The 25,449-nt window shown below is 40.9% G+C and overlaps 2 protein-coding genes across 4 annotated transcripts in view; one reads left to right on the top strand and one right to left on the bottom strand.

Moving 5' to 3' along the window:
- Positions 1 to 16,918, bottom strand: part of mcamb (melanoma cell adhesion molecule b) — a 43,641-nt gene extending 26,723 nt beyond the window's left edge. For all 3 annotated transcript variants that reach the window (XM_079580102.1, XM_079580103.1, XM_079580104.1), the window contains exon 1: positions 16,713 to 16,918. In XM_079580102.1, coding sequence (XP_079436228.1) covers positions 16,713 to 16,779 — 67 coding nt within the window. In that variant the 5' untranslated portion in view covers positions 16,780 to 16,918. The remainder of the gene's footprint in view (positions 1 to 16,712) is intronic.
- A 5,742-nt stretch (positions 16,919 to 22,660) lies between these two features.
- rnf26 (ring finger protein 26) lies at positions 22,661 to 25,212 on the top strand. Its single transcript, XM_079571217.1, has 2 exons — positions 22,661 to 22,817; positions 22,940 to 25,212. Exon 2 carries the CDS (start codon positions 23,083 to 23,085, stop codon positions 24,418 to 24,420), a length of 1,338 nt encoding a protein of 445 aa, XP_079427343.1. The 5' UTR covers positions 22,661 to 22,817; positions 22,940 to 23,082; the 3' UTR covers positions 24,421 to 25,212.
- Positions 25,213 to 25,449: the final 237 nt, after the last annotated feature.

Raw genomic sequence — 25,449 nt, 5'->3', positions numbered from 1 at the left:
ACAATTACAACTTCCATTTCCACTACAAACAGCTTCTGGTTGATTTACGATGAGCTACTGGGCGAAATAACCTGGATTTAATCGCCTGAAACATTTACACGGACATATTTTATAACGCAAAGGGGATACTATTCCTCATTTTAGAGATTCTTAATTACTGAATGGCAGAAATTAAAATGTCTCTTACAACTTGAATCTTGATTTGAATCCCAATTGCAACTTTTTTTAAATGCAGTTACATATTTTCCCAAAATAATGTTAATTTTAAAAACATTTTTACAATTTTAGGTAATTAAAAAAAAAGATAAAGTACCGGTAAGTTCTTGAAAATCATGTGGGCATGAAAAGCAGGGATGAATAAATAACCTAATTGTTCAAAAAGAACAATAAATAAATGTTTTCAATCAATTATGCTCAAAATTGATGCCCAGAAGCAGCAGTGGAAAGTAACGAAGTAAAATGTACAAGTACTAGTAAAAAGTACAAATTATAGGTACTTTGACTTTACTTAGGTACATTTTATGATTTTGATTTATGATTTTATGATGACTTTTTACCTTTGCTTCGCTACATTTTAGAGCCTGTATCTGTACTTTGTACTAGTTAGTGGTTTACTCATTTAGACCTGGTTTGATTCAAATGACTTAAAAAATCCTGCACATTAAACTCTGAAATATTTTAACTTTTTACTTATAAAGTACATTTTACAATGCATACCTTCGTACTTCAACTTAAGTAAACATTTTATTAGATACTTTTACTTTTACTTAAGTACATTTGTGGTCCTGTATCTGCACTTTTACTTAAGTGAGAATATTGAGTGCTTCTTCCACCACTGGCCAAAAGACAGGTCATAGATCGAATACGGCATTTATTGCAACAACAGTCTTCTATAAACATTTTGTTGCCTCAAAGCAAAGACGTTCTGTGCAGAAGAGACTGGAAATACCCTGGTGTTCAAATGTCAAAATACTGCATATTTTGTCAATACTGTGCATTTACAACAGAGGAGCTAAAAGTAAGACTTCTGCATCTCAGGACACAGAGACTGCTACAGGCCTCTTCATCTTAAACTGAAAATGGATAATTGGGTCTGCGTCATTTCTTATACAGTTTAACCTTATTATAGTTCAAACGTTGCTGCTGTATCTCTTTGCTAAACCTTGGATGGGATCAGTGGCTTGGTTCCCAGTGTGTTGAGAAAACTGGCTCAGCAAAGCCCCATTCAGAAATCATGTCTAGAAAGGGCGGTCCTGGTGGAATTTCATAGTTTATAGTGTGAACAGAGCAGCTCAAGGGAAGTCGAGCCTCGTAAACCGAAATTCATTTTGTGCAAGTCAAGTTTTATGTGCATGCTAGGATTTCTAAATAAATACAGCTCAAAGAAGCTTCACTTTCAGCAGAGGGGGCCTTGGTGATGCTTTAATCGCTCTGTGGAGACAATGAGACAGACGGCGGCAGCTGCAGCCACTCCACTCGACTGTGCATTCCCACGATGCCTGAGAAAAAACACAGGTCAACTTGTCACATGGCGCTGTCGCAAAAGGCACAGAAGGCGGTGTCCTGCGTTACCCGCTCATGCCGCGACAATGTGCGATTTACAAAAGGCAGAAGAGGCAGCACGAGTCAACAAGAATGTAAATACAGTAATGGAGAATGGACCACACAGCAGGAACGGGACAGAGGAGAGAGGTGACTCTCATTCCGACCCGTGATACGAATCTAGATTCTCTTTCAGCGGACCACCTGTTGGACAGATCAGGCTGGGATGGAGTTGGCGCGGTTCTCGGCACGCCACACTCCACTCCCGGCTTTATTGGGGCTGCTGACTCACTACAGGGAGGACAGGACAGTAAAAAACTTTGGTTGGCACATTGTCAGGGCCTAATGGTGGAGGAAAGGGCAGCACTTAATGTCAGATGGTTGTAACTGAAAGACAGAGATTAAGCAAAAATGTTTCATTGTTGATTGCTTTCCAAGTCGCCACAAATAATTAGTGTCTGCTGAAGTTTGACTGTCACAGGAAAGAGCATTGCTGACCTCAAGGTGAAATATCGTATAATAAATTTGTGCAAGCTCTCAGTCGTATGGGAGTTTTCCTTTGTAGACAAAAAATCTTGAGTTGTCATCTGTACTGGGTTGTTTTAGTGTCACAATTACTTTATGAGCTGACCAGTGCAGGACACCACGCTCGGAAGACGAACCCAGGAGAAGTAGCACGGTTTCAGAGGATCAGAGGACACTGAAGACAGTGCCCCAGTTTCCCCTACCTCCAAAAACATGCTGGTCAGGTTGGCCCACAGTGGTGGCGTGACTCAGTCACAGCGGGTCAGGGCTCACACCTGAACACTAGTTAGTTGTACGGTTGTACAATGACAAATAAAGCACTTACTTATTATATAGTGAATAGCCATTGCATGTAAATGGTAAATGGTCAACCCAAAGTACATCAAGGAACCACTCACCCATTCATACTCTAATTCATACCTCAATGTATGCAGACACTGGAGGAAAGGTGGGTAAAGTGTCTTGCCCAATGACACAATGATAGTGTATATGCAGGAGGAGCTGGGATTCAAAACCCCGATCTTCCAATCTACCATCTGAGTGACTGTCGCCCATGTGACACTATCAGGGCCAAGTGATCTTCTGTTCTGAGGTCATTAGCCAGATATTAACAAATCTAATGCAAATGGTCGACTCCACAATTTATGCCACACATGTGCAAAATGTGTGGCATAAAAATGGCCTATATACTGTAAGCTTGTTAAGTAGCTTTTTTACTGCTAATAAAGGATCCTTATCATGCTTTATTCTACAACCTATCTTAGTGACCTTAGCCTTGGTGTTTTTGTGGTATGACTTAAAAGTAGAAAATAACCCTCAGTTTTAAGGTTTTACAAAAGGCAGTTATACAACAGCAGCGAATTATGCAGGATTACAGCAACATGTGTTAAAAGGGGCACAGATTTGTTTTTGAGCATAGTTAAAAGGTCAAAAAGGTTGATTTTGCATGATATAGACCCTTTAGTTAAAGTGGGAGGAGGTAACTGAATGATCGAATGCTTCACATGACACTGGTCCCTGACAATCGCAGATGGTGCCACTGTAGGAGTGTGACATATAAAGGTTAATTTGAACAGTTGTCATCTGGTAACGCAAGCGTGCAATAAGATGTATTTGTAAACTGCGATACTGCTCTATTTATTTGTTATTGTTCATCTCTGTTGCAGCTAATGGAGTGTATCAAATATCTGTTTAGTTTCCTTTGTCACCATGGTCACTACATGCTGCTCGCTTCATACGAGATCAAAAGCTTAAAATCTGAGTTTTCTTTCGAACAGAGAAACAAGAAACAACTCAGGCATAAATAGGCCTGTCACAGTGATTCATATATCGACTTAGCGTTCAATAAGTGAAAGGTAAACAACATATTATAGGGCTCTATATTTATCATCCGTTTGAGTTTTGACTTGTGTGATTTAAAATGTGGTTTGGCACATTTAGAAAAAAAAATTGTCTGCATGAAGTTCATCGAGATATTTTCTTGCCTCAATATATTGAACTTCACATTTTGTTACCGTGACAGGCCTAGGTATAAACCGTACGGTCAAAAGAGCGTGTGGTGCAGGACAGCAGCTGGTGAAGTCCTAACAGGTCCATAGGCCTAAATTTAATCCCTGTCTGATAAGCTGCTCTTTGGTCTTCATACAGCACATAGTCCTTGATAACAACTTGGCAGCAAGTCGTCATAGCTCAAACTTTCCACTCAGCTATTTTGTTCAATCCCACGTATCTGCAAGTGCATGAAATTGTATATGTGACTTTTGACCTCTTCCCATGTCCATCTACAATAACATACACACAAAAAAATCACATTTGACTGGACATTGCGACTTGTACAAATGTGTGCCTACAGTGAAACCCTGTGTGAACCACTGCGGGCCACTTCCTCATGCCTGCTCCCATGATGGTACCGCCGCCCCCACTCCATCCCCGTTCCCACGTCCCAGGACAGCGCCCCGACCCCCCTCTACATGAGCCGCTCCAAAGGAACAAGCAATAAAATAACACAGGCCAATTACAAGTATGGGAAAGGCCAGCAGGGACCGTATTTTTATACAGCACTGACTCGGACACGAGAGAGGTCCCATGACGTGGCTTGGTTGCAATGAGATGAGTGGCATATCAGGACTAAATATAGATGAGATACAGACATTCAGCAGCACACAGTGAGCTACAAGCCAAGGCACCAGGCAAATGCATTTTGTAAGTTCTTCGAAATAAAAAGCTCAAAGTGTTCTCAAACTTGACGTTATCTTAGGTTGCATCACATGGTTGTCTTGCCAAAAAGCTCTGCCTGTGTACCAGAGCGCAAACAGACGTTGGTAAATATCTCACATGCTGTGTTGTGAGGAAGCAACAGATACAAGAAACAATGGGCGCCTTTGACTTCAGCAGCTATTTCTGTTCGGGAGGGGCTCAATAGAAATACGATCAATAGAACTTGAATTATAGCATATTTTAGGGAATGTGACTGGAAATGGGAAAAGATCTGGAGGCATTACAGGTACATGATAGAGGAGACGTGCCCAAAGTGAGGTCCATGGGGCAAACTCGGCCCTTTGTGGGGTTCGATTTTGCGCAAATTTATACTGATTATAAATTGTAATTCAGTGGTTGTACAGTCAATATTAAGACCACTAAAACAGTTCCTGGCACAGTTAAAGGGAAAAAATCATTATGGATCTAAATGCATCTCTATTTGTGTTCAGTTCTTTGCCCGCTAATACCAATCTGTTTTGGTTTATGATAAATCAATGAAATCCAGGGTAATTTGCACTCAAATTTGAAACAATGATAAATACAGCCCATCATACATTAAGTGAAAGGTCATCCTCAGGTCAATTAACTGAGGCCAGACCGATATATGATCTGGCCGATATATTGGGCCGATATTTGGGTATTTCCGAAAATGATAAACACCTCCCATTGGTACTAGAAAGGGCTTGGTCTGGGCTTTAAAATGAGCCCTCCCACAACTTCCTAGGCCTCAGGGGAGCGGAGAAATTCCGTGGTGAAAATCGGTCACCTGTTTGTTCACCTATTTTATGCTGTAGACTTTTGTGTATAGTTTCTGAACCGTAAGAGATAGAGACTTGCTGTTTTTTGATTTGGAATCTACTGATTTTTGACTTCCAAACAAGCTCCCTCTGAAGTACCTACTAAACATAAATATACAGCGCCCCCTGCTGTCACAGTTCAACACTAACACATGTAGAAGCATCATGATTATAGGCGAGATTTTTTTTTTTTTATATTGGCCGAAAATATCAGTGGTGCATATCAGCATCGGCCAATCAAAAAAAAAAAAAAAAATCAGCAGCAGCCTCAGAAAAACCCACATCGGTCAACCTAAGATAGGCCTATATTTTTATGATTTAATTCTTTAATATAATACAAAATGTTTAACTATAGACTACTTACTTAGAATATCGGCCTATATATCAGCTATCGGCCATGCTTATATCGGTATCGGACCCCAAAAATCCATATCGGTCGGGCCCCCAAACCTTGTCATGACAGAAAAATTAATGAGGAACATAACACATCATCCCATGACAGAGTTTTTGCGAGATTCAGGGCTGTTTGATCATTCCAAAGCGCAAAAGAGGAGAAACCAAGTAATGTTAACTACAGAGAGAGATGATATGTAACTAAATGGCGCACGGCCACAAAACAGCAGTCGGCTAAGTAGAGTCAGGGGCTCGTTGTCAATCGGCCACAGCCTGCATTAGGTTAAAAGGCCTGTGCATTAGATCAGCACACAGCTTCATTTGAGGAAAACAACATCTATTATTAAGCAGCATGAAGTACGGCCGAAACAGACGGACGAGTGCCTGCTCTGCGCTCCATCAGGCACACCAGACCTACTGTCATCGGCACCAGGAGGAAACGGCAAACCTGATCAACTACATGCTAATATCTATAGAGCTGAAAAATAAGAAAACATAATGACAGTTATTATTGCAGCTGGATTTTTGTGTGTGAACAATACTATAAGTTGTATAATAAGTTGTAAATGTAATTTCCCAAAGTGTCCAGCCCAAGTTTAAAGGCTACCTCGATAGATGGAGATGTCACCGAAAGTAGTTAAGCCTAATTTGTACTGTCACCCGAAGGCAACGGATGGGCCATTAGTGACTTTCACCCGCTGCAATAATCACCCTGGGTTATTGGGGTGCCCAGCGGGTCATCTCTCTGGCACCAAGCACCAGACCGAAGAGGCCCTCCACAAAACAGAGAGTGTGTTTCCCACACCGCTAACATGAGGCGGAAGGACAGAGACAGCACTGTGCATCGGGCCTCCCAACTCTGACGCGAGGTGAAGGAGCACATAATTCACAGATTCAGAGAAAGATGTCTCCTCTCTGCAGTCACTCACAGACAGTCAATGGATGACCTCATTGTTACATTCCTGCACAGCCACTGTCCCCGATCAATTATCTTTACGCCCGGCTCCAGGCAGCATTACAGCTACACCGTGATAAAACAATACACCACTGGAGATGTACATATAGAGAACCAGTAGTGAAAGCCGAGACCATAAAGCTGCTCTGGACCATCACTTTCATGTCACGAATTTAAAACACGTTTTTGACCTCAACCAATAAAACATTCTCATGTACACGCTAAGCTCTACATCATATAGGATATAATCAGTTACGCACTGAGGTTTGCACTGCCCTATCATTGCCTTACCACTGCACAACAAGAGATTAAAACTGGCATGAGAAGTAAATACACACACAGTATATGCTTTTAGTATATTAGTATCTATAGTATTAACCTCTAAACTCCCACCTGAGCCAAGCACATCCAGTTCAGTTTCACTCACATCTAAAAGCTTCTCGACTGGAGTTTACAGCCTTTAGGCCAGTGTGGCGCCTCAAACACCAACAAAACAGAAGATTTTTCCTTGCGTTGACGTCACTTTTTAGTCATATTTTTTGTGCTTTATTGGTCACGTTTTTGCTGTTTTCATCCTCCTTTACGACTTGTTTTTGTCACTACTTTGATGTTATTTTGAAGGAGCTTTCAGATTTGGGTAAGGTCAAACTGGAGAAAATGTGTTTGGTTAAAGTAGGGGTTAAGAGATTAAGGGAATGCCTCTTGCAGCTTCTCATTCTCTTTATTGTCAGCACTATTTACATTGTGTAATTTTTATTAAAGACATTAAACTGGGATAATATGGGAAACAAAAAAGGGTGAAATTCTTCAAAATTGCCACCCTTTGTTCTTGGCATTTTCTCAATGAGCTTCATAAGATCGCCCCTGAAGTGAAGTCAAAATCTTTTCTGGCGACTACATCGCAAAGCCCATTGAGAAAATGTCAAAAGTGTGTCACATCAAAAGGCGCCTATTTTTTGAAGAATTTATGTATTCGTAAATGAATGCCTTTGGAGAGAATCTACAATGGTCTTGAAATGGAAGAAAAAACAATGCATTAAAAAAAGTGTTTTGAAACCTTTGACGGGTCCTGCACATACAATTTTATATACTGTATATACTATGCTGTATTTAATTTTTTGAGGAAAGAAAATGTCACAGTGGGCTGAGTGTTTGCCCCTCAACCCACAATACTTAACCCAACTTCAAACCAAGAGCACAATAGCAGATTCATAGCCCACTGTGTGGCTATTTGTTTAGCAACAAATCCTTAAAATTATAAATAAAAATGACTGAATGAAAAGAGATTTGGCATACATTCTAAAAATATCCAATACAAATGCATTTTACTCAGCGGAAAGACATGCTGTATGGAAACGTATATTGAACAACGTTATGGAGTAATGTCTGCATATGTATAAGAGATCAGAGGTTTGATTTCTGTCAGCTGCTGCACAGCTGTTCAACCCACACCCATCTGAAAAACATACTTCCTCGACTATATCTTAAAGATAAATGCATTTTTGCCAAAAAGGAACAGTTTCTTTTCAGGTGATCTTTGAACCTGTGCTCATAAATCCTGTGCTTTGGCCACGGTAGCAACAAAATAAATCAGAATTTCACAAGCACTTGAGGAATGGAGGCAAAGAGTAAACGGTAAAGATTACAAAGGATCACTGACTTGTCTGTGTGAGCCTTAATGGAATTACTGATTTGATTACGTTGTCTATTATACTTTATATGTGAGCCGTGGAACAGGCTGAGGTGAGCATCGGCGGAAAATAAGATAATTTAATTTAGATCAAATCACATTCCACATGTAAGTCTTCAGATAAAGTAACAGACACACCATGTGGTAGATTAAGCCTACAATCACTGTGATGTAGTAATGAATATAAAAGGCCTGGATTTCCTAAGCAAAGTGTGATTTCCAAATTGTTGCCCAAGTAAAGACTTCTACCCCAGACTTTCGTATATCATCCGCCCCATGCAACAGTGTGAGCGGTGTCTATTTCAACATTTTGGTAAAACTCCACACCCAGGCAATGCCGAAGAATGATCACTATTTCAACAGCCATGTATGTCATTACGAAAGTCTGGTGACAAGACGGAGCAGCTGGTGGTGAGTCTGGAATTTAGGAGGGAAAAGCGTGGTTTGAGAAAGGTAATATAGTACTGTCAATAAAGTCATAAATCTGTTTAATCTTTCAGCATTTGAATTGAGTGTGGGCTTAAAACAATAATATCGCACTTTTGCCTGGACATACAGTGTGGGAAAAAAGTATTTGGTCAGTTCCCCATAGACTGTCTATTGGATGTATATGACATAATGAGTAAAAGGCAATGTAAAGAAATAGCCATCTGGAAATCTTGAATTAAACTCTGGGGGTTACTTTGGGACACTCGATGCACCTCAATTAAATTTGGCAATGTCCCATTAACTTACACATGTGTCGTAAAGCTTCCTCCGTCTTGCGGCGCCGCTCATTAGCAGCAGTAACAAACCGCAGCCAAAACCTCATGACTTTACTCAAGGAAAAACAAAACCCTTTCACTTTTGGTTTGGGAAGATTTTAAACAAGAAAACCTCAGTGGCTCTTTGTAAAGTAAACATCGCTGAGTCACCTCACATCTTTCTAATGTAGGAGTGTGATTGAGCTGCTAAGTCACGCTGATCCTTCTGGCTTACAGCAGTTTGTCTAAGACATACATGGTCCAGTTAGTTTGTTGTTTTAACCAAGGCGTAAGAGTGACCGCCATCTCGCTAAGTAGAATGACACTGCAATCAGACGGTACACAGAATGCGATATTCTCATGGTTTGGAGAAGTTTGAGTGCAGTTATGACTCACTGGGGGGAAACGGCATAAACAGCCCCTGAGTAGGAGATTGGGGCGCACATCCTGCCCTCTTCCATCTAGAGACAGGCTTCAGTAGCTTTAAACAAACTCCGACACAGCCCAAATGGGAGTGCACAGCGGTAACAAAGGCATTCATCCTGTTTGTTCATTGAGCTACCCGAGTGGCCTTAAGAACACTGACCTCACTGAGACAGATATGGAAATACACTTTTACCCAGAATCCAACAGATATGTGTCCTCTTGACATTTGCAAAAACAGATCTAAGTATAGTCGTTTTTGCTAAGGCTTTCTTAGTGTTAAAAAGGGAAGGAACATTTTGGTGGATGACGTGATTAAAAATAAAAAGGTTTTTAAAGATTGTGCCATTGGAAAGAAGAAGCTTTTTTACCCTGTATGAACAAACACTAAGAAGTAACATCGCAGAGAAGCACACTACAATGCCCAGCAATCAATCAAATCAGTCAAACACAATAAAGCATTAAAAGAAAGTTTGCCACCAACTACTAGACCAGTGGTTCTCAAACCTTCCACACCAAGTACCATCTTACAAAATAATCAGTGCTCCGTCTGGATGTAAAAACAGTTTATAGCAGGTCCAGGATGAGACTAAACAAAGTCTAAACAGGGCTGCACCACACCTAAAGAAATGTATGCATACTGTACAAGACATTAACGTAGGCCAGGGGTAGGCAATGTCAGGCCCAGGCTAAATCTGGCCCTCCAGTGCAAAACCTCTGGCCCCCCAAGAAGAATATGATAAATATTATTACACAAATAAGAGGTCAAATACTTAAGTCAGGGAGAGTCGAGGAAGATAAGCCACTTTTTGCTTTTGTGTAAAAATAGTAGAATATAAAAACAAAATTTCAATATTTACATACATTTTAGGATTCATGTTTTTTAAAGCAGTACCAAGTAACTTGTTTACATTAAAAAATCCTTTTCGTAGTGTTAATGTGTTAATGGGATGATTGGAGGCTCTCTCATCTACCCGGCCATGGCCAGAAAACCACAATTGCAACTTCGTCGCCTACGGGTCGGAGCCACCAATACACACTAATAAAATCACAAAGAAGAAGCTAACAGGCTAACAGGCAAAGCTAACTGCGGGCTAGCGCCACTGTACAGCCAAGTTTGAGTGAAAAAAAATATTTTCATTGTGTAATTGGATGTACAATATCACTCTCTCCCTTTGCCTTTTCTTTCAGCATAGTATTTACTCTCATAGACAATTAATAAGTTAAAAAAATCGCAACTTGCTACGACACCTGCAGTGGCGCTTATGGCCTCTAGGGGCAAGAGTTACTTAGTACTGCTTTAAGATGTTGATTTGTTTTCCTTTTTTTTTTCTTTTAGGTGTAATTTACCCCAGTAGCGGGGTAAACTAAACCAGGTCTTTGGGTAAATTGGACCACCGGATTTAAAGGTGATATCGACACTAAAAATCAAATTGAAATCATGCAAAGCTCAAATCTATAATCTTACATAGCAATTTAAATATTTTATTTTCAACATCTAACGGGTGGATCGACTTACCCACTGGCTCAACTGACCCCATCTCCTTAAAAAATCCTTGCAGATCTTCACGCACAACATTCACATTTGCAGAAAATGGTTGTTTACTTTGGGCCTCAGTGGTGAGGTTCGACCCTTGGTGATTTGGTGGTGAAGAAATTCTTGCCTACCCCTGATGTAGGCCCATTAAACATGTCAAAAATTATGTATTATTGAGGAGAAAATCTCTGTTTTAGTTATGTGCGCTCCAAGCCAATCGTGATGGAAGATAACGGTAGCTGTTGATAGAAAGACTGAAAGCTGTCAATTAGTTCACCCTATTAAAATAATGAGGGGGAACTAAACAAATTATAAAAATGCTGATTCTTAAACAAAATACATAAAAAACACCCACACGATGTCACCAAGTGAGAGAAGTTGTTATAGATTCAGCAGTGACACCTCATTGTCACAGATAGCACATGATGACAACAGGTCATTAAACTGGCTGACCTCTCACCTCTGTGGACATGTCTGGGGCTTACTGGACATTTGTTTTGCCCCATGGCTCCGGTTATGGGGCAGCATTTGGCACCAGGTGTAAGCAGCTGTCCGCATTTTTACAGCTTCAAAGCCGAGTGAAATCCGCAGAGAGAACCGCTCTTTACTCGCTATAGGTGAAAGTATCTGCTTAAGTGGAACAGCCTCACAGACAAATTGACCCAATAGATCAGAGTGCCTGTGACTTACGCTGATGTGTGGCAAAGCTCTTCGGAAGTTTACGAATTTAAAAGCCTCTTGATGAGAATGAAACGACCAACATTAGGAGAAGTAGTCAAAAATAGTCAAATGATACCACTACAAAATCTAAATGGAGTTACTTTTGTGGCAGATACTTAGGGGCTATTACCGTTAACTGCACTTGCCTATAATTGCACTCTGTCGTTTTTCATTTTAAATCATTTACTCATTGTATATATTTCCTCTAGGAGCACAAAATCAGAAAATGATTTTACTTAAATTACAGATTCCTATCACTTTTTCTCTAATTTCACCCACAAATTTTCTAACTGACTGATTAATAAGATGAGCTGGGTGCTTTTATTTTGGTGTGCTGGATCGAAACAGGAAGTCACTTCTTGGGCGGCATTGTTATGATTTGAAGTTATGCACAGAGTCAATTGAATTCAATCTTTGCTTGTTTCTGGTTCAGATCTAGGCTTTTTTAAGTCTTATTTTGCCCAATTTGATGGAAGAAAAAAAACAACTCTTCCTGATATTTGTAATAATAAATACGTGCAGCTCTAGTATGAGTGACCTTGTGTGAAATGTAAACAGTTACCATGCACATACCGTACATTTGTTGACACTGTGCTGCAACTTTACTGCAGTATTAGGCCAGTGTGAAATTGGGAGGACCGGATAAATGATTCTGGAGGGGAAAAAAAGCACACACATAGCGATTCCTGGCTGCAGCAAATGAAGACACAAAAGCCCCGATGACAACAGCGCAGCCGCCTCCTCCATCACTGCTGTAGTGTATTGACCCTGGTAATGGTGATAATGGACATAACACACATCAATGGGAAGATCAAACAGTAAAAGAAAACAACCTGCCTGTGCTCCTCGGCCCGAGTGCACAGCTCAGGCCATTATAAAGCCCAGCGGGGAATACCCACCACAGCCAAACATCGTCTCACTGAAAACAACAGAAACAGAGACATATCAGCCCTATTTCAATTAGACTATTTCTATTTTATCATGAAGCAGCGTGATGCAGAAAAACTATTCTACACTGATAATTCTATACTTAATTAAAAGAACAAATGTAAGTTTAGGAAAAAATGACAATAGTGTGCACCAGCACTATAATTGCAAACCCATTTCCTTCCTCCTTCTTTGAGGTAAATTCCATTCACTGACCATACACTGACATACAGTAAGGCAGTGTTTCCGAAACCAGGGATACAAAGACGCCACGAAAGGACTGATCAGGAGATACCTGATGTCAAATCTAAATCTGAAACTGAACAGTATTTCAATATTATTTTAAAGTAAAATAAAGAGTTAATTTGCAGTAAAAGGTTTGAATTTGAGTGTTTCTGCTTCATTTTTTTAACACAATACACAACTAAATACCAAGAAATCTGATTTTAACTAATTTTCTAAAGACTCAAGGGTTACGCGAGACCAAAAAGATTGGAAATTAGTGCAGTAAGGTACAGCTTTTATAGGTAGTGGCCGTGTGCAGATTTTTGAACATTTCCTGTATCATAAGTAAGCATGTAATAGCACCTAATCTGCGGATACTAATTAATGAAACCAGACGTCTATAAACACCTTTGATAAAATCATACAGGGGTCAACAAGGGCCTGGCTGCCCGTCCCAACACAATCAGATAAGAACAAAAGACGGAAGCCATTATATTTACATCTGGTTATATGACGCCAAAAATCCATCACAGCAAGAATAATATCTGTCTATGGGCGACCGGAGTGCAGCGCCTGCGGGGAACCATCTCCAGATCTTCAACAAGGATTTTGATCAGGATACCTATTATATGTCGTACTATCAGGACATGCAAACTTCACTCAGAAAATTGATCTGGGAAACAAATCCAGGACGTTCCAGGAGTCAAGCCCTAAAAACATCAAGTTCTTTTGGGGACTTGTTGGGAAAAGGCTTTACTGGATCCACTATTTATATCTAGCAGATTATCAATGTGTAACATTTACACAAGCGGCGTGGGGCGAACAACGCTCTTTTCCCTTTTTAGTACATCACGTTTGAAGAATGGCATTTTTGTCCCTACAACAATACAGCGCACAGGAAACGGTAATGTAAACATACCTTCAGTTGTAACCCTTTCATGAACTTGTCTTTTGAGAATTTCACCAAAGTTTCTCTATCATTTGGCGTGTCTGGATTATGTTTCACTAATAATAAATAAAGCCAAAACAGTTTTGGTCATGTGCAGATTGATGTTGCTGACCCAGATCAGAAGTAGGAGTAGCCCGTGGTCTCCAGCGAGCGGTGTGTTGCATGGGAACGCCACAACATCTCCAGGCTTTATTCCTGGACACTGATAAAGCAGCCTTAGCCGGTGACCAACGTAACTCTCACAAGCACAAACTAAATATCAAATGATTACTATTTAGGAAGAGGTTCAGATAATGGTTCTCAAGTCAGCCTTCCCACCCCCTTTCCACCCCCCCACCCCACATTTATTTCACAATATTATTTGGCCTATTGTTTTTTATCTAGGAAAGTCTCCTCTTTTTAAAGGGAATCTCTAAATCCTAGACTAATGCTGCTTACCTTTTTCTGTACTGGTTCAGTTCTAGTTTAGTTAGTTGGTTTAGTTTAATCCAGGTTACATCCTAAATTTTCATTGTTAATGGGATTATAGTTGTTATTACATTTTGTCATTGTTAAAGAAAGTTGTATGGAAAGGTTTGAGAGTCCCTTGAACAGGCTGCGTATATACAACAGGACAGTGGAATAACTAAACTGTGATTTAATCTATGGTTAGTCTCAGTGATTGTCATGGTACATTTTAATGCACAGAGCCTCCTCCCAACAGCTTGTGTTGAGCGGAGTTTGGAAACCTGTATCTCTCGTAACCGTAAAAGTCATATTTACCACATTTTCAATAATGCAAACTAAAGAATTGAGAAGAACTAAAATTGATCATTCAGGTTCACCAAGATTGAGGAAGGAACTCATGTTATATTTTTCATCAAGACTGTTGTTTATGAAAGATCAAAAACATCCTATGGCGTCCACCTGCTACTGAACAATGCCCCAACAGCTGTGTGCACAACTGCCCATACACTAATCTACAACAGTCGAGAAGGAACCGGAAAACATGTCTGACTCTGAACTATGGGACTTTTTTTCAAACCAGCCCCGCTCTGATGCTGATCTTTCGCCAGATTGCCGGGCTTCAATTTTCTATGCTGTGGTCAGACTCACAACGACATTTATTGTTTGCCACCGGTTCAGTTCTTCTGAGGAGCAGCAGTTGTTAGAGCACATGGGACTGTGGCACAATGCCTCAGCCACAAAGTGATGACCTTTAAAGGGAGTCAGGCCCCTAAGTCACTGCACTTTGGCCCGCTGTGATTGGCTGATGTCGACAGGAAATGAATACTATCCTTACTGGCTAATCAGTGTCTGTGTTATCAATCTATGGCCTCCTATAGCATGACATTATTTGCACATTGACAACTAACCTTTTACACAAAACGCTCCAACTCAAAGGGTGTCTAAACTTCTCTCTTCATGAGCCGCATATTGATGTCGATACAGTCTGGAGTGCCACACACCAGTGGTCAATGCAGGGAAACCTAAAGTCTTATTCAGATATGTGCCAACTCAGAAAGAAGTCTCAGGGCCAACAAAAATTGGCACTTCAGACACCTCTATTTACATTTATTCAATCAATTCATCTGATGCAATTTGCACACTGATTTGGCAGAACGTTTTATGCAGGAGGGAAGCCATTTTTAGCGTACCTCTCAAAAACCTAATCTTGCCTTCAAATTGAGAACAGTTTTGCTAACATTTACCACTGGATTCTTCCCACTGGATTTTACCTTTCGCAGTTGCCAAAACAAATCCTGCTTTGTAAAAATACCTATTTGGTGCCATAAATCTGATGCCAGATGCCCTTTAAAACACACCCAACTCTCTTTATTCAGACTAGGGACACACCAAAAGACTACTGTGACTCTGTAGTTGACTGTAGCTGATACTTCATAAACAGTTTTCTATTTTTAGTACATCAGCTCCACATGATAGTTAATGGCACATATCCTGGTAATGCACAAGGTGACATAAGGTGACGACGATTATGAGAAAACGTGAGGCCTTATGAAGTTTAGGGATATTGTTTGAGACTCCAAAGTGTCACTGGAAGTTTAGGGCGTAGACAACAGGACACTAGCACAATGCAGGAGTTGGGGTAGACAAAAGTTCACATGGTCGTCAAACTGATAAGAAAGTGTGGAGAATGTGGAGGGCATGTGCAGAAGGAAGTTGAAAGGAAGGACTGTTAGGGAAATCAACACTTGAATTTGTCGCAAACATATACAAGCAACGCAGACGGAAAAAAAACCTGTGTGCATCCAATTCAAAGCACCACAACTTGGAATCACAGAGGGCTATATCTCTTACTGTGTGGACATAGTCGAGCTGTTTGCCGCCACCAGAGCTGCACTGTGCCACTTGATCACTGCTGGACACAGACAGGAGCTGACAGAAAGCAGACAGAGAGCTCCCTGACTATAACTCCCAAATGCACACTGGCTTAAAATACACACAGCCAAACGTCTAAATGGGACGTGAAGTTATACAGTGCAAGGCATAGCACAGGATGTTGAGATGTCTTTACTATCAGCAAGTTATAACACTGTAGCCTCCTTAAAGTGCACTTTAAAGACTTTGTATGTGTCCTTTGTATTCATAACATGCACTTAATTCATTTTCATGGCCAGCAATTCTCAAACTTTTTACGCCGAATAAAGGGTCTATATATTGGATTCAGTGATTTAAACTGAGTGTAAACCATGTCAAAACCAGACTTCAAAGCATTAATAAAGCCTGAATGAAATACCTCCACTTGATATGAAAAAAGTTTAGCTTTGCAAGTGAGATCCAAACAAGCCACCAATGATACAAGAACAACAGTTTGAGAACTTTTACAGAGCAAACTAAACAACTTGTGCCTTGTAGTATTGTATCAAAAGTTTACACAGAAAGATCCCACAAACGTCTGGCTAACATAAAGCAGTAGGTTTTGACTTAAGTTGGAAATCCCCCTTTTAGCCACTGTAGCCTATTTCCAAATCATTTTCTGACACACGTATCTGACAGCAAAAGAGCGGCCCCTGTATTTGCACTGACCTCCCCAGGTGTGAATGAAGAGTAGAAGTCCAACGACGAGCAGAGAGCCGGTGTCCCGTGCAGCCATAGCGGTGTGTTGGTGGTCGTCGTTGCTGGGGTCTGTGAGTCCGTGCGCCTGCCTTGCCTGCCTTGCCTGCCTGCCTGTCCTGGGTGTGTGAGGAGGGACTGTGACAGCGGCTGGTCCTCCTGGAAAACTCAGCCAGAGGAAGCGAGAGGCAGCAGGGGGCGGCGGGAGGCAGCGCGCACGAGAGCGCATCATGGGGCAGAGCCGAGAGGGCGTGCACTGCAAAATATCAACAAGATCAAGTCACAGCAACAGGCTTTTATCGTTCTCACGCTACTTTAACAACTTTTCATAGAACTACGTTGCTGGAAGCAATTAGGCCGATAGAAGATGTCTGAAAGTATACGTTTGGAGAGGACCGGGTTTAAGGTTAATTATTTTTGTAGTGTGCACGAGAGAGATAACCGGGAGGGCGGAGGTCTGCCAAGGGATCCAGTTCACTGATCACTTGTGTCGAGCTGTGATGTAATTTGTTGGCATATTTGCAATAGCATATGTGTCAAAAGTGCGCGTAAATGTTGTAAACTATGGCTCGTTTTGTGGTTCAGCTTGCTGTCTGCGTGTAATGCACAGCAGGGGCGTGTCCAGATTTGTGATAATAATTGGATAACAGTCAATTGAGGCTGCGTGCGCGAATAATTGAGGCTTTTGCAAACTTTGATTATTCGACTTTGGTGACTTGTAAGTAAAACTAAACTTATTATTGACCCCCTATTTATGGCCTCAGCCTCTCTGAGTGTGCACTTAGGGTGGTCAATCAGATTCCTGGAGAAGAGGGCACAGGGAGTTGTGCACAAGCTAACTTCACCAAAAGATGATGAGCAGGAATGAGCCAACTGTTTTCTGCAGATTAGACAGAAAACAGTCTAATCTGCAGAAAACAGTTGGCTCATTCCATGGAGTGCTGTGTCCTCTACATTGAGGTTAAAGTCAAAACATGTCCTACGAGTTCTAAAGACTGGATGGGCATCTGGCTTAATATCTGCAGACAAAATGGCAGTGGAGACCCAGAGAATGAAACACAGAAAGGGAATGTGTCTGGTTGTAGCTTGCACCCATAGGCTGTTAAAATGTGCTGCATTTAATCTTTATCAGACCCTCATAAAACTGTGGATCTGACTCCCACTCAGTGTTTGAAGCCAAATTTAACATGAACATCATGGGAGTAGGGACTCTGAACAGCTCATGTAAAAACAAGATTACTGCCAGAAGTCATATCAAGATATTATAGTATATTAATGTGCTTGCATGTTTTCAGAGGGAGGATTTAAACCCATCTGTCTGCACAAATGTCTGAAGAAGAAGACTTCCCTTTTTGCTAAATCTGCACCAAGTGTACAATAGCACAGCATGCAGGAGATACACAAAGTAAACAAACAAGTTTGCCTCCAGGAGAGTCTTGGCACAGCTATTTTTAGCCACATCCCTCATTTTCACTGATTGAGTGTTTTGTTGACATGTTGAAGGGAGAGCATCTATGTTAAATCATGTATCTGTATGAAAACCATGTAATTAAGCTCAAATGTATGTGTATCCAAAACACATCCAACAGTACACAGAGGCGTGACACAGTTTAAATAAGGCTAAAGGCTGTCAGCTGTGAAGGCAATTTGAGTCCAGTGAAATTGTATGGGCTTTAGCAACACAGAGAAGCACCACCTCCTGGCATCAGCAGCAATTTTGACTTCTTGAGAAGAAGAAAAACAGAATATGCTGGTTGACACAAGTCATGTTGATAAGTTATAAGTCACTTCAGTAAAATGCATCCATCCATCCATCCATTTTCTTCCGCTTTATCCGGGGCCGGGTCGCGGGGGCAGCAGTCTCAGCAGAGATGCCCAAACTTCCCGATCCACACACACCTCCTCCAGCTGTTCTGGGGGGACCCCGAAGCGACACCAGGCCAGCTCGGAGACATAGTCCCACCAGCGTGTCCTGGGTCTTCCACGAGGCCTTGTCCCACTGACTGGGCGTGGGCGGCACGGTAGCACAGCGGTTAGTGCTTGTGCTTCACAGCTAGAAGGTCCGGGTTCGATTCCCACCTGGACAGGCCTTTCTGTGTGGAGTTTGCATGTTCTCCCCGTGTCTGCGTAGGTTTCCTCCGGGTACTCCGGTTTCCCCTACCACTAAAAAACATGTACAATAGGCCAGTATGTTTGAGAGTGTGTTTGAGAGTGCGCATGGGGGACGACGGATGAAAATTAGCCTAAGGCTACAATCCGGTGTGGCTTGTTCATTAACTTGCACTGTCCCTACCAAATAAAAAAAAAAAACATAAAAAAAAAAAAAACTCCCACTCCCAAAATGCAGGGCTTGTCTAAATTTCTTATAATATGGGTTTTAATTAACTTACATGTATATTTATTATTGTCACTGTATTATCATTTGTAAATGTATTTATGTATTCAATATTTGATCTCCTTGATATAATTTTATCCCATGTGAACTATTGCAGTATCCAGCTCTTGGAGACAGATCAGAGGATAGTGAGACACGGTCAGCCACTCTGATCCATGTAACCTTTGCTGTCTGCCGCAGAGCTCTGCCAAAGCACTGACTCTGGGCCACTGCCACAAAGGAAGGATCAAGCCATGACTGATACTACCGGCAACACTGAAAAGAGTAGTGCACGGAGTAAAAGTGGATTGTTCACTGGGTGGAGCAGAGATGTTACTTTGACTATTAATGTGCCTGGGAAACTAGGAGTCTAAAAATACTATAAGATCTTAGTTTTTTCCTAATCAGTTTTTGTTTTGTTTTTTACTTTTATTTCCAATCTTTTCTTTTTCTTTTAATATGGACCAGGATTCTATGTACTCAATAAAGCCAGAATGAATGAATGAACAGTTGTGGATGTTCTTCAGCATTGAACGAATGTAGTTATAATGTTATACTACATGATGCTCATCAGAAAAATACAATATTTCCATGTTTTGTTTTGTTTTTAGGGTTATGGCAAAACTACACACACTCTGAGGTAATGCTTTGAGGTAATGCCAGTATTTTCCATACATGAGACTGTTGATCATCCTGATTGAAGTAGGATTTAGAGCAAAAGATTTTGCAAAAATTGCAGTATTTTTAACAGAATAAAGTAATGCACATATTTCAGTATTCTTGATTGTGGCGTACTTTCAGCTTGGGGGCGTCTGGACTTGAGAAGTGGACAGCTGATGATGGTGTTCAGCTCATTTTACTCAGATGCAGTGTTATTCTTTCCCTCCAGTAGCCTTTACACCAGATCTGCAGCTGGAGATATGAGCTATGTGTGTGTGTTTTGATGGAAATAAGAGGAGAAAGCTGATAACATATCCTAACATCCCTCTCTTTTGGCCCCTCTGTGCTGCTGCTCTGCTCTGGTCGCTACTGTAATTGTCCCGTATTGTTCTTAACTCAACACAACTTCCTCTCTGGATGGCTATATCGCTATACCACAAGCACAGCTACAATTACAATTGTTTGACCCAGACAAAAAGCTTTACTCAAGAAGGTCAGTGATGCTTGCTGCAGTGTGAATGCATGCTTCTGTGTACATTCAGTCGGTATGTAAATCTCATTTGGGGCGTAAACCACTGTGTTGAGGGATTTCATTTCCTATAGGATGAAGCCCATCCATCTGGTTTGAAGTGATAGGAGGAAAGTCACTGTTCTCAAAACAACAACATTGTTCTGCCACTCAAGGCCAGTGAGTTATAGTCAAGTCTCAGGCGCGGTTTGAGAAAACAATGCAAGCATAACAAAGCTAACACAGTACACTTGATGGGACTATTAAAACTAATAAGTATAGTAAAATAAAGCAGAAATTATATGCTTGCCATTTCTGATTTCCAAGGGTCTAAAATAGATTGAGATGTTTTAATATTGTAATAATGTAAACACTACTGATTAAAATTGTTTATGACTACAGGACTCCGATGTGCCACAAGATTACATATGATCTCTACAATCTGACCAGGAAGAAGGATGCAAATATTGGAAAAGAGTCATTTTTTCCATGAGGCCAGCCTGAGAGCAAGTTGTTTTGGGGGTAAGTCGGACGGACATGAGAGACCACCATTGTCTCATCCGCTTCAGGAGCAGGGGGCTTTGAGTGTGCACTGGTATGGTGAGGGGGCTAAATGAGGAGTGGGAGAGAAATTTGAATTTCTGCTAAACTCCGTCACAATACTCACTAATGCAACAAAGAGCTACTTTGATAAGAACATCAGCCAAGATCTAAACATCCCCTCTCCATGGTGATTATATGTAATAAGGACATTACTCAAGTTAAATGTACTCACTGGAGTGTTTTCCTGTTTTGGCATGGGAAAATCTTGGTCCAAAAAAAATAAAAACATTTTGAGTACATTGTTTTGTACTATATACAAAACTGACATACAGTAACTGTTGCAGCTACTGTATCTAGAGCATAAGCATTCATATGCTTGAGCCATGGCAAATATACCATTGTTATTGTACTTTCTTATGTGTGACTTCTTATATTAGAGTTCTCTTCTCTGCCAGTCTGAATAAGGTGTTGTGTTAGGCGAGAAGAGAACTATGGTATTAGCCTACTTTGCTACTGAAAAAATTCACATTGCGATTATAGTGACTCAGGATTACATCCTTTAGTGATTTGACAATGGACAGATGTTGAAAATGAGTCATAAAGCAGGAAGCTGCAAACTAATGGACATCCTGCAGATGCATAGACGTCATGAAGGTCCTGAGAAGAAAGCAGGAATGTCACTGGGGGGAAATTCCACTGACACTTGTGCTATTTCAATATATCACAGCCACACCCGCAATACTATATTTTTAACAACGTCACCTTTGAGGACGTTGTTGCCTGCTGTGGTCCCAGTGTGTTGCAGAGAGTCTCGGAGTGGAATTCCAGGACCTGCTTCAGGTTCCTGACCAGTCTGCACTCCAGTGATTTCCATAGAGAGTTTGTCTTTTCTGGTCTGCTGCCTCAGCCCATAGTCACTTACTGCAACACACACAAAACACACAAATACTTTCTGACAAATGTACAATCGGGTTTGGAAGGACACCAAAGTATTCAGTGCAGCATGAAATTTGATCTCTCAAAGCCAAAATAACCGATAATAATGACAGAACATGACAAAATCATTTTCTTTATGTTGTGTTTGCAAAAATACTTTTTTTTTATTTTCCCTATAAAGAAAAGAATTCTAAATATATTTGTAAGATAAAAGCAGAGCAACCTGTTAACACCCAAAAAGGAAGGATTGGGTCATCTAAAAGACAAACAGAGGAAACTGAGCCATGGCGCACAAAGACACAGACGGAAAAGAGCTTTCCATAAAAGGAATAGATCTTCAATTGGTTTGCAGAAAACAAAGCCATGTATCAGACTTTTTACAGCTCCTTGTAGTGCTCCCATGGATCCCAGGTGTATCATTAAATGCCTACAAGCATTCAAAGTTTCTGAGCAGGATATCCCATGATCGTATCATTCCTCATGAAACAAATGGACAGTATGAGACACAAGTCAAGGAAGGAACTCCAGCAGTAGACTACTGGATAGCAAAGCTGTTTTGTTAAGTTACTGTAATGGAAGTTGTAGCACAAATAAAAAATAATGTCAGCGCCATTTGCTCAACCACAAAAACAACAACAATGATATCCAAAAACCTTTGAAAACACACGAGGCAAATAAATAAAATAAATAATTGACTTATTAAATTGATAATGCGTGGCCAGCAACAAAGATTTGTATAATTGCATTTTTTTTTTTATGAAAGTAATTCATATATTTTAGTTACTATTTTAAGTAGAATCTGGATCATTCAAAAAAAAACAAAATCTGACAGATCCCGCCCCTCTACCGGAAGGAAGTGTTGGTGGTCAGCTGACCTCACTCAAAACAAATATGGCGTCTACAAAAAACACATCGGGGGCTTGTTTGTGTATTATCGTATTTTCTATATCCTAGCTTGGTATCTGCGTCTAAAGTATGTTTTTTTTTCCATTGTGACGACTACTCAAATACATCGATGTAGAAACCCGCAACAAATATAGTGGTGGACCGGAAGCGTGTAAGTTTATTTGAACACAAACATCCGCTTGGCTTGGCTAACGTGTGTTGACGATAGCCTCAGCGTTTGTTTTAAATGGCAGATTCATTGTACAGAAATGCTTTTTTTTTGTCTCTCAACAGAGAGTTTGAGCTGCCGTTCTGCGGAGAGACAATAGCAGATGAAATGTAGGATTTTGCTTCAACGTACAAGCAGACATGGACTTTGCCTGGGAGGCGACCTGAACTCGTTGAGCACTGATAAGTGAACGCTGTGATACGTTACTATGGGTTTGGTGAATTTTATATTCTCTATTGCTGCAAAATGCCTCGACGCCTTTTTTTTGCTGCTGGACTTGAATTTTGTGATTGTCCACAACGTGGTGCGGACACTCGTGGCTATCGTTTCCTTCATCAACAGTATTCCTTCCCTCCTCCTCTTCGTCTTACTGGAAATGTGTAATTTTACCTCGTTTTGCCTGCTGTCTGTAGCAGAAACCACCTCAGACATTGCCTACGGAACAGCGGCCGCTCTGGGGACCTTACCGCTTGCTGTGGAGAGTCTCCTGGAGAGTTTAAAGATGGTGGGTTACCTGTCCATGCACTTACTGCTCCGAGGGAAAGAGCACCTATGCCGAGGTCTGCTATCTCTGCAAGAAGGATGTGCCATTGTCATCAGTCTGGTGGTCTACTTTACCAACACTGTGGTCAATTTAGTGCTCATTGCCATTCAAAACTTGTACCTGGGGGTTGTCAGCGTGCTACAGACAGTGTCCAGTCCACTGCACAAAGTCCTGGAGCTCACCCTTACATCGCTCACGTTTCTCTACAGCTGTGTAGCTGGGACCACAGCTGCCTTATGGGAGCCAATGAAACTAGTTTCAGATTTTTTTGTGTCATTGGTCTATGTGTTCATCAAAATCTTTGTGCTGAACATTTATGGCTTCATGCTGACTGTTACTATCGCTGTAACTACCACTGCCTATCTGAACCCAGAGCTGACACGACAGGCGGTTTCACGTTTTGTGGATTATATTAATTCTTTTCCTATGTTTCATAGACTGTGTACATTTGTACAAACTCTGGGTACAGCTTTTCAAACAGCCCAGTGGTATCTATATGAACAAGTACAGCAACTACAAAGGCTCCTGCATCATCTGCATGTTCTGGAGAGACGACTGTGGCGGCAGCTGTCCCGACACAGCAGTCAGCTCCTGGCTCAGCGAACACGCCGCAGGGACAGGGACAACAGAGCAGGGGGTGATGGCGAAGCTGAAGAGGAGGAGAGGAGGGACCAACCGGACGGACAGGCCAATGAAACCACTCAAGACCAGGATTTAGCATTGCCTTCTTCCAGCACACAGCGGCCTCTGACCAACCAGGGCAAAGACACAGACTGTAAAGCAAATCTGGATGAGGATCTTCTTAACCTACTGAAGGAGCAGGAGGAGAGGAAGAAGTGTGTGATCTGTCAGGATTGCACCAAGACAGTGGTGCTGCTGCCATGTCGCCACCTGTGTCTGTGTAGAGACTGTACTAACATTTTACTTAGGCAGCCTATCTACCAACAGAACTGCCCGTTGTGCCGTCATATGATCCTCAACACTATGGATGTGTTTCTGTAACTGGGACTATTCCTCATTAAAAAGACAACCTATCTTATGCACAAAGCCCTTTGGGAATGTTCCTTGAACAATCATTGGTAATGGTCTGTTCAGTATTAAAAATGCCTTAAGGAACCTTCTTTGATGCTGTAATTATCACCAATTTTGTCTTACGTTTCAGGCTTGTGCTTTTTGTGGATCCAAGCTGTGATGACCGGGGAAAAGAACAATGTTGTACATGCACAATTACTTTTGTACAGCAACATTCTGTTTTAGAGGCTTTTAGACTACTTCAAAATTTTCACTGTGCTTTAAACCAATATAAACGAAGAAAAACAAGATTTTACTGGCTGTCACCTCTGGAAAAAATAGCTATTTTTGTGTACATAATTCACTTTTCCATCAGAGGTGTATTACGGTCACAGAATCTATAAAAGGCTCTCCATTTCCCTGTGAGAGGGCTATTTCAGTAAAGGGACCATAACCAAACATTTGTTTTGTGTTGAAAGTTTGCACCACTTCACTATTACTGCTTTTGAATTGTTGATCTATATAGAGTGCCATTTATTCTGTTTTCTCGACTACCATATCTTTTTATTTTTTTATCATTCCGAATACCTGTTTATGTGACTATGTGCCAAATGGCAAATTAATGAAACCAAATCTTCCAATTAGAATGTCCAACAAAACGTTCCCTTTAAGAGACCAGACTGTGCTGTTACTTTAATATTTAGGTATTCCTAAAATGCTGAAAAAAAAGAAAAAGCCTGACAAATCGTTTGAAGTATTTGTGAATCTATCTTAAAACATGAATGTAAAGGTGAATGGTTTGACTTTATAATAAACAACGAAAGATAATTAAAAAAAATGACATGTTTTGAACTCCGTAAATCAGCAGCATGTCTACAGTGACCTATGTTTTATTGAGACCACAGTAGAATAATTAAACCTATAAGGGCATCCTCATATTGGTGAAGTACCTAATTACTTTTTTTCCTAAATACATTGTGAGTGAGATTACATTAGCCATTATTGTTTTAAGATCAAGTT

This window comes from Gobius niger (genome assembly GCF_951799975.1).
Source record: "Gobius niger genome assembly, chromosome: 1".
Classification (NCBI taxonomy): domain Eukaryota; kingdom Metazoa; phylum Chordata; class Actinopteri; order Gobiiformes; family Gobiidae; genus Gobius; species Gobius niger.
The sequence above is the reverse complement of the archived record's forward strand: the minus strand, read 5'-3'. Positions and strand labels throughout refer to the sequence as shown.

What these genes read in the sequence shown, in the direction of transcription:
- rnf26 (XM_079571217.1), top strand. Translation starts at nt 23,083, where the DNA reads ATGGGTTTGGTGAATTTTATATTCTCTATTGCTGCAAAATGCCTCGAC.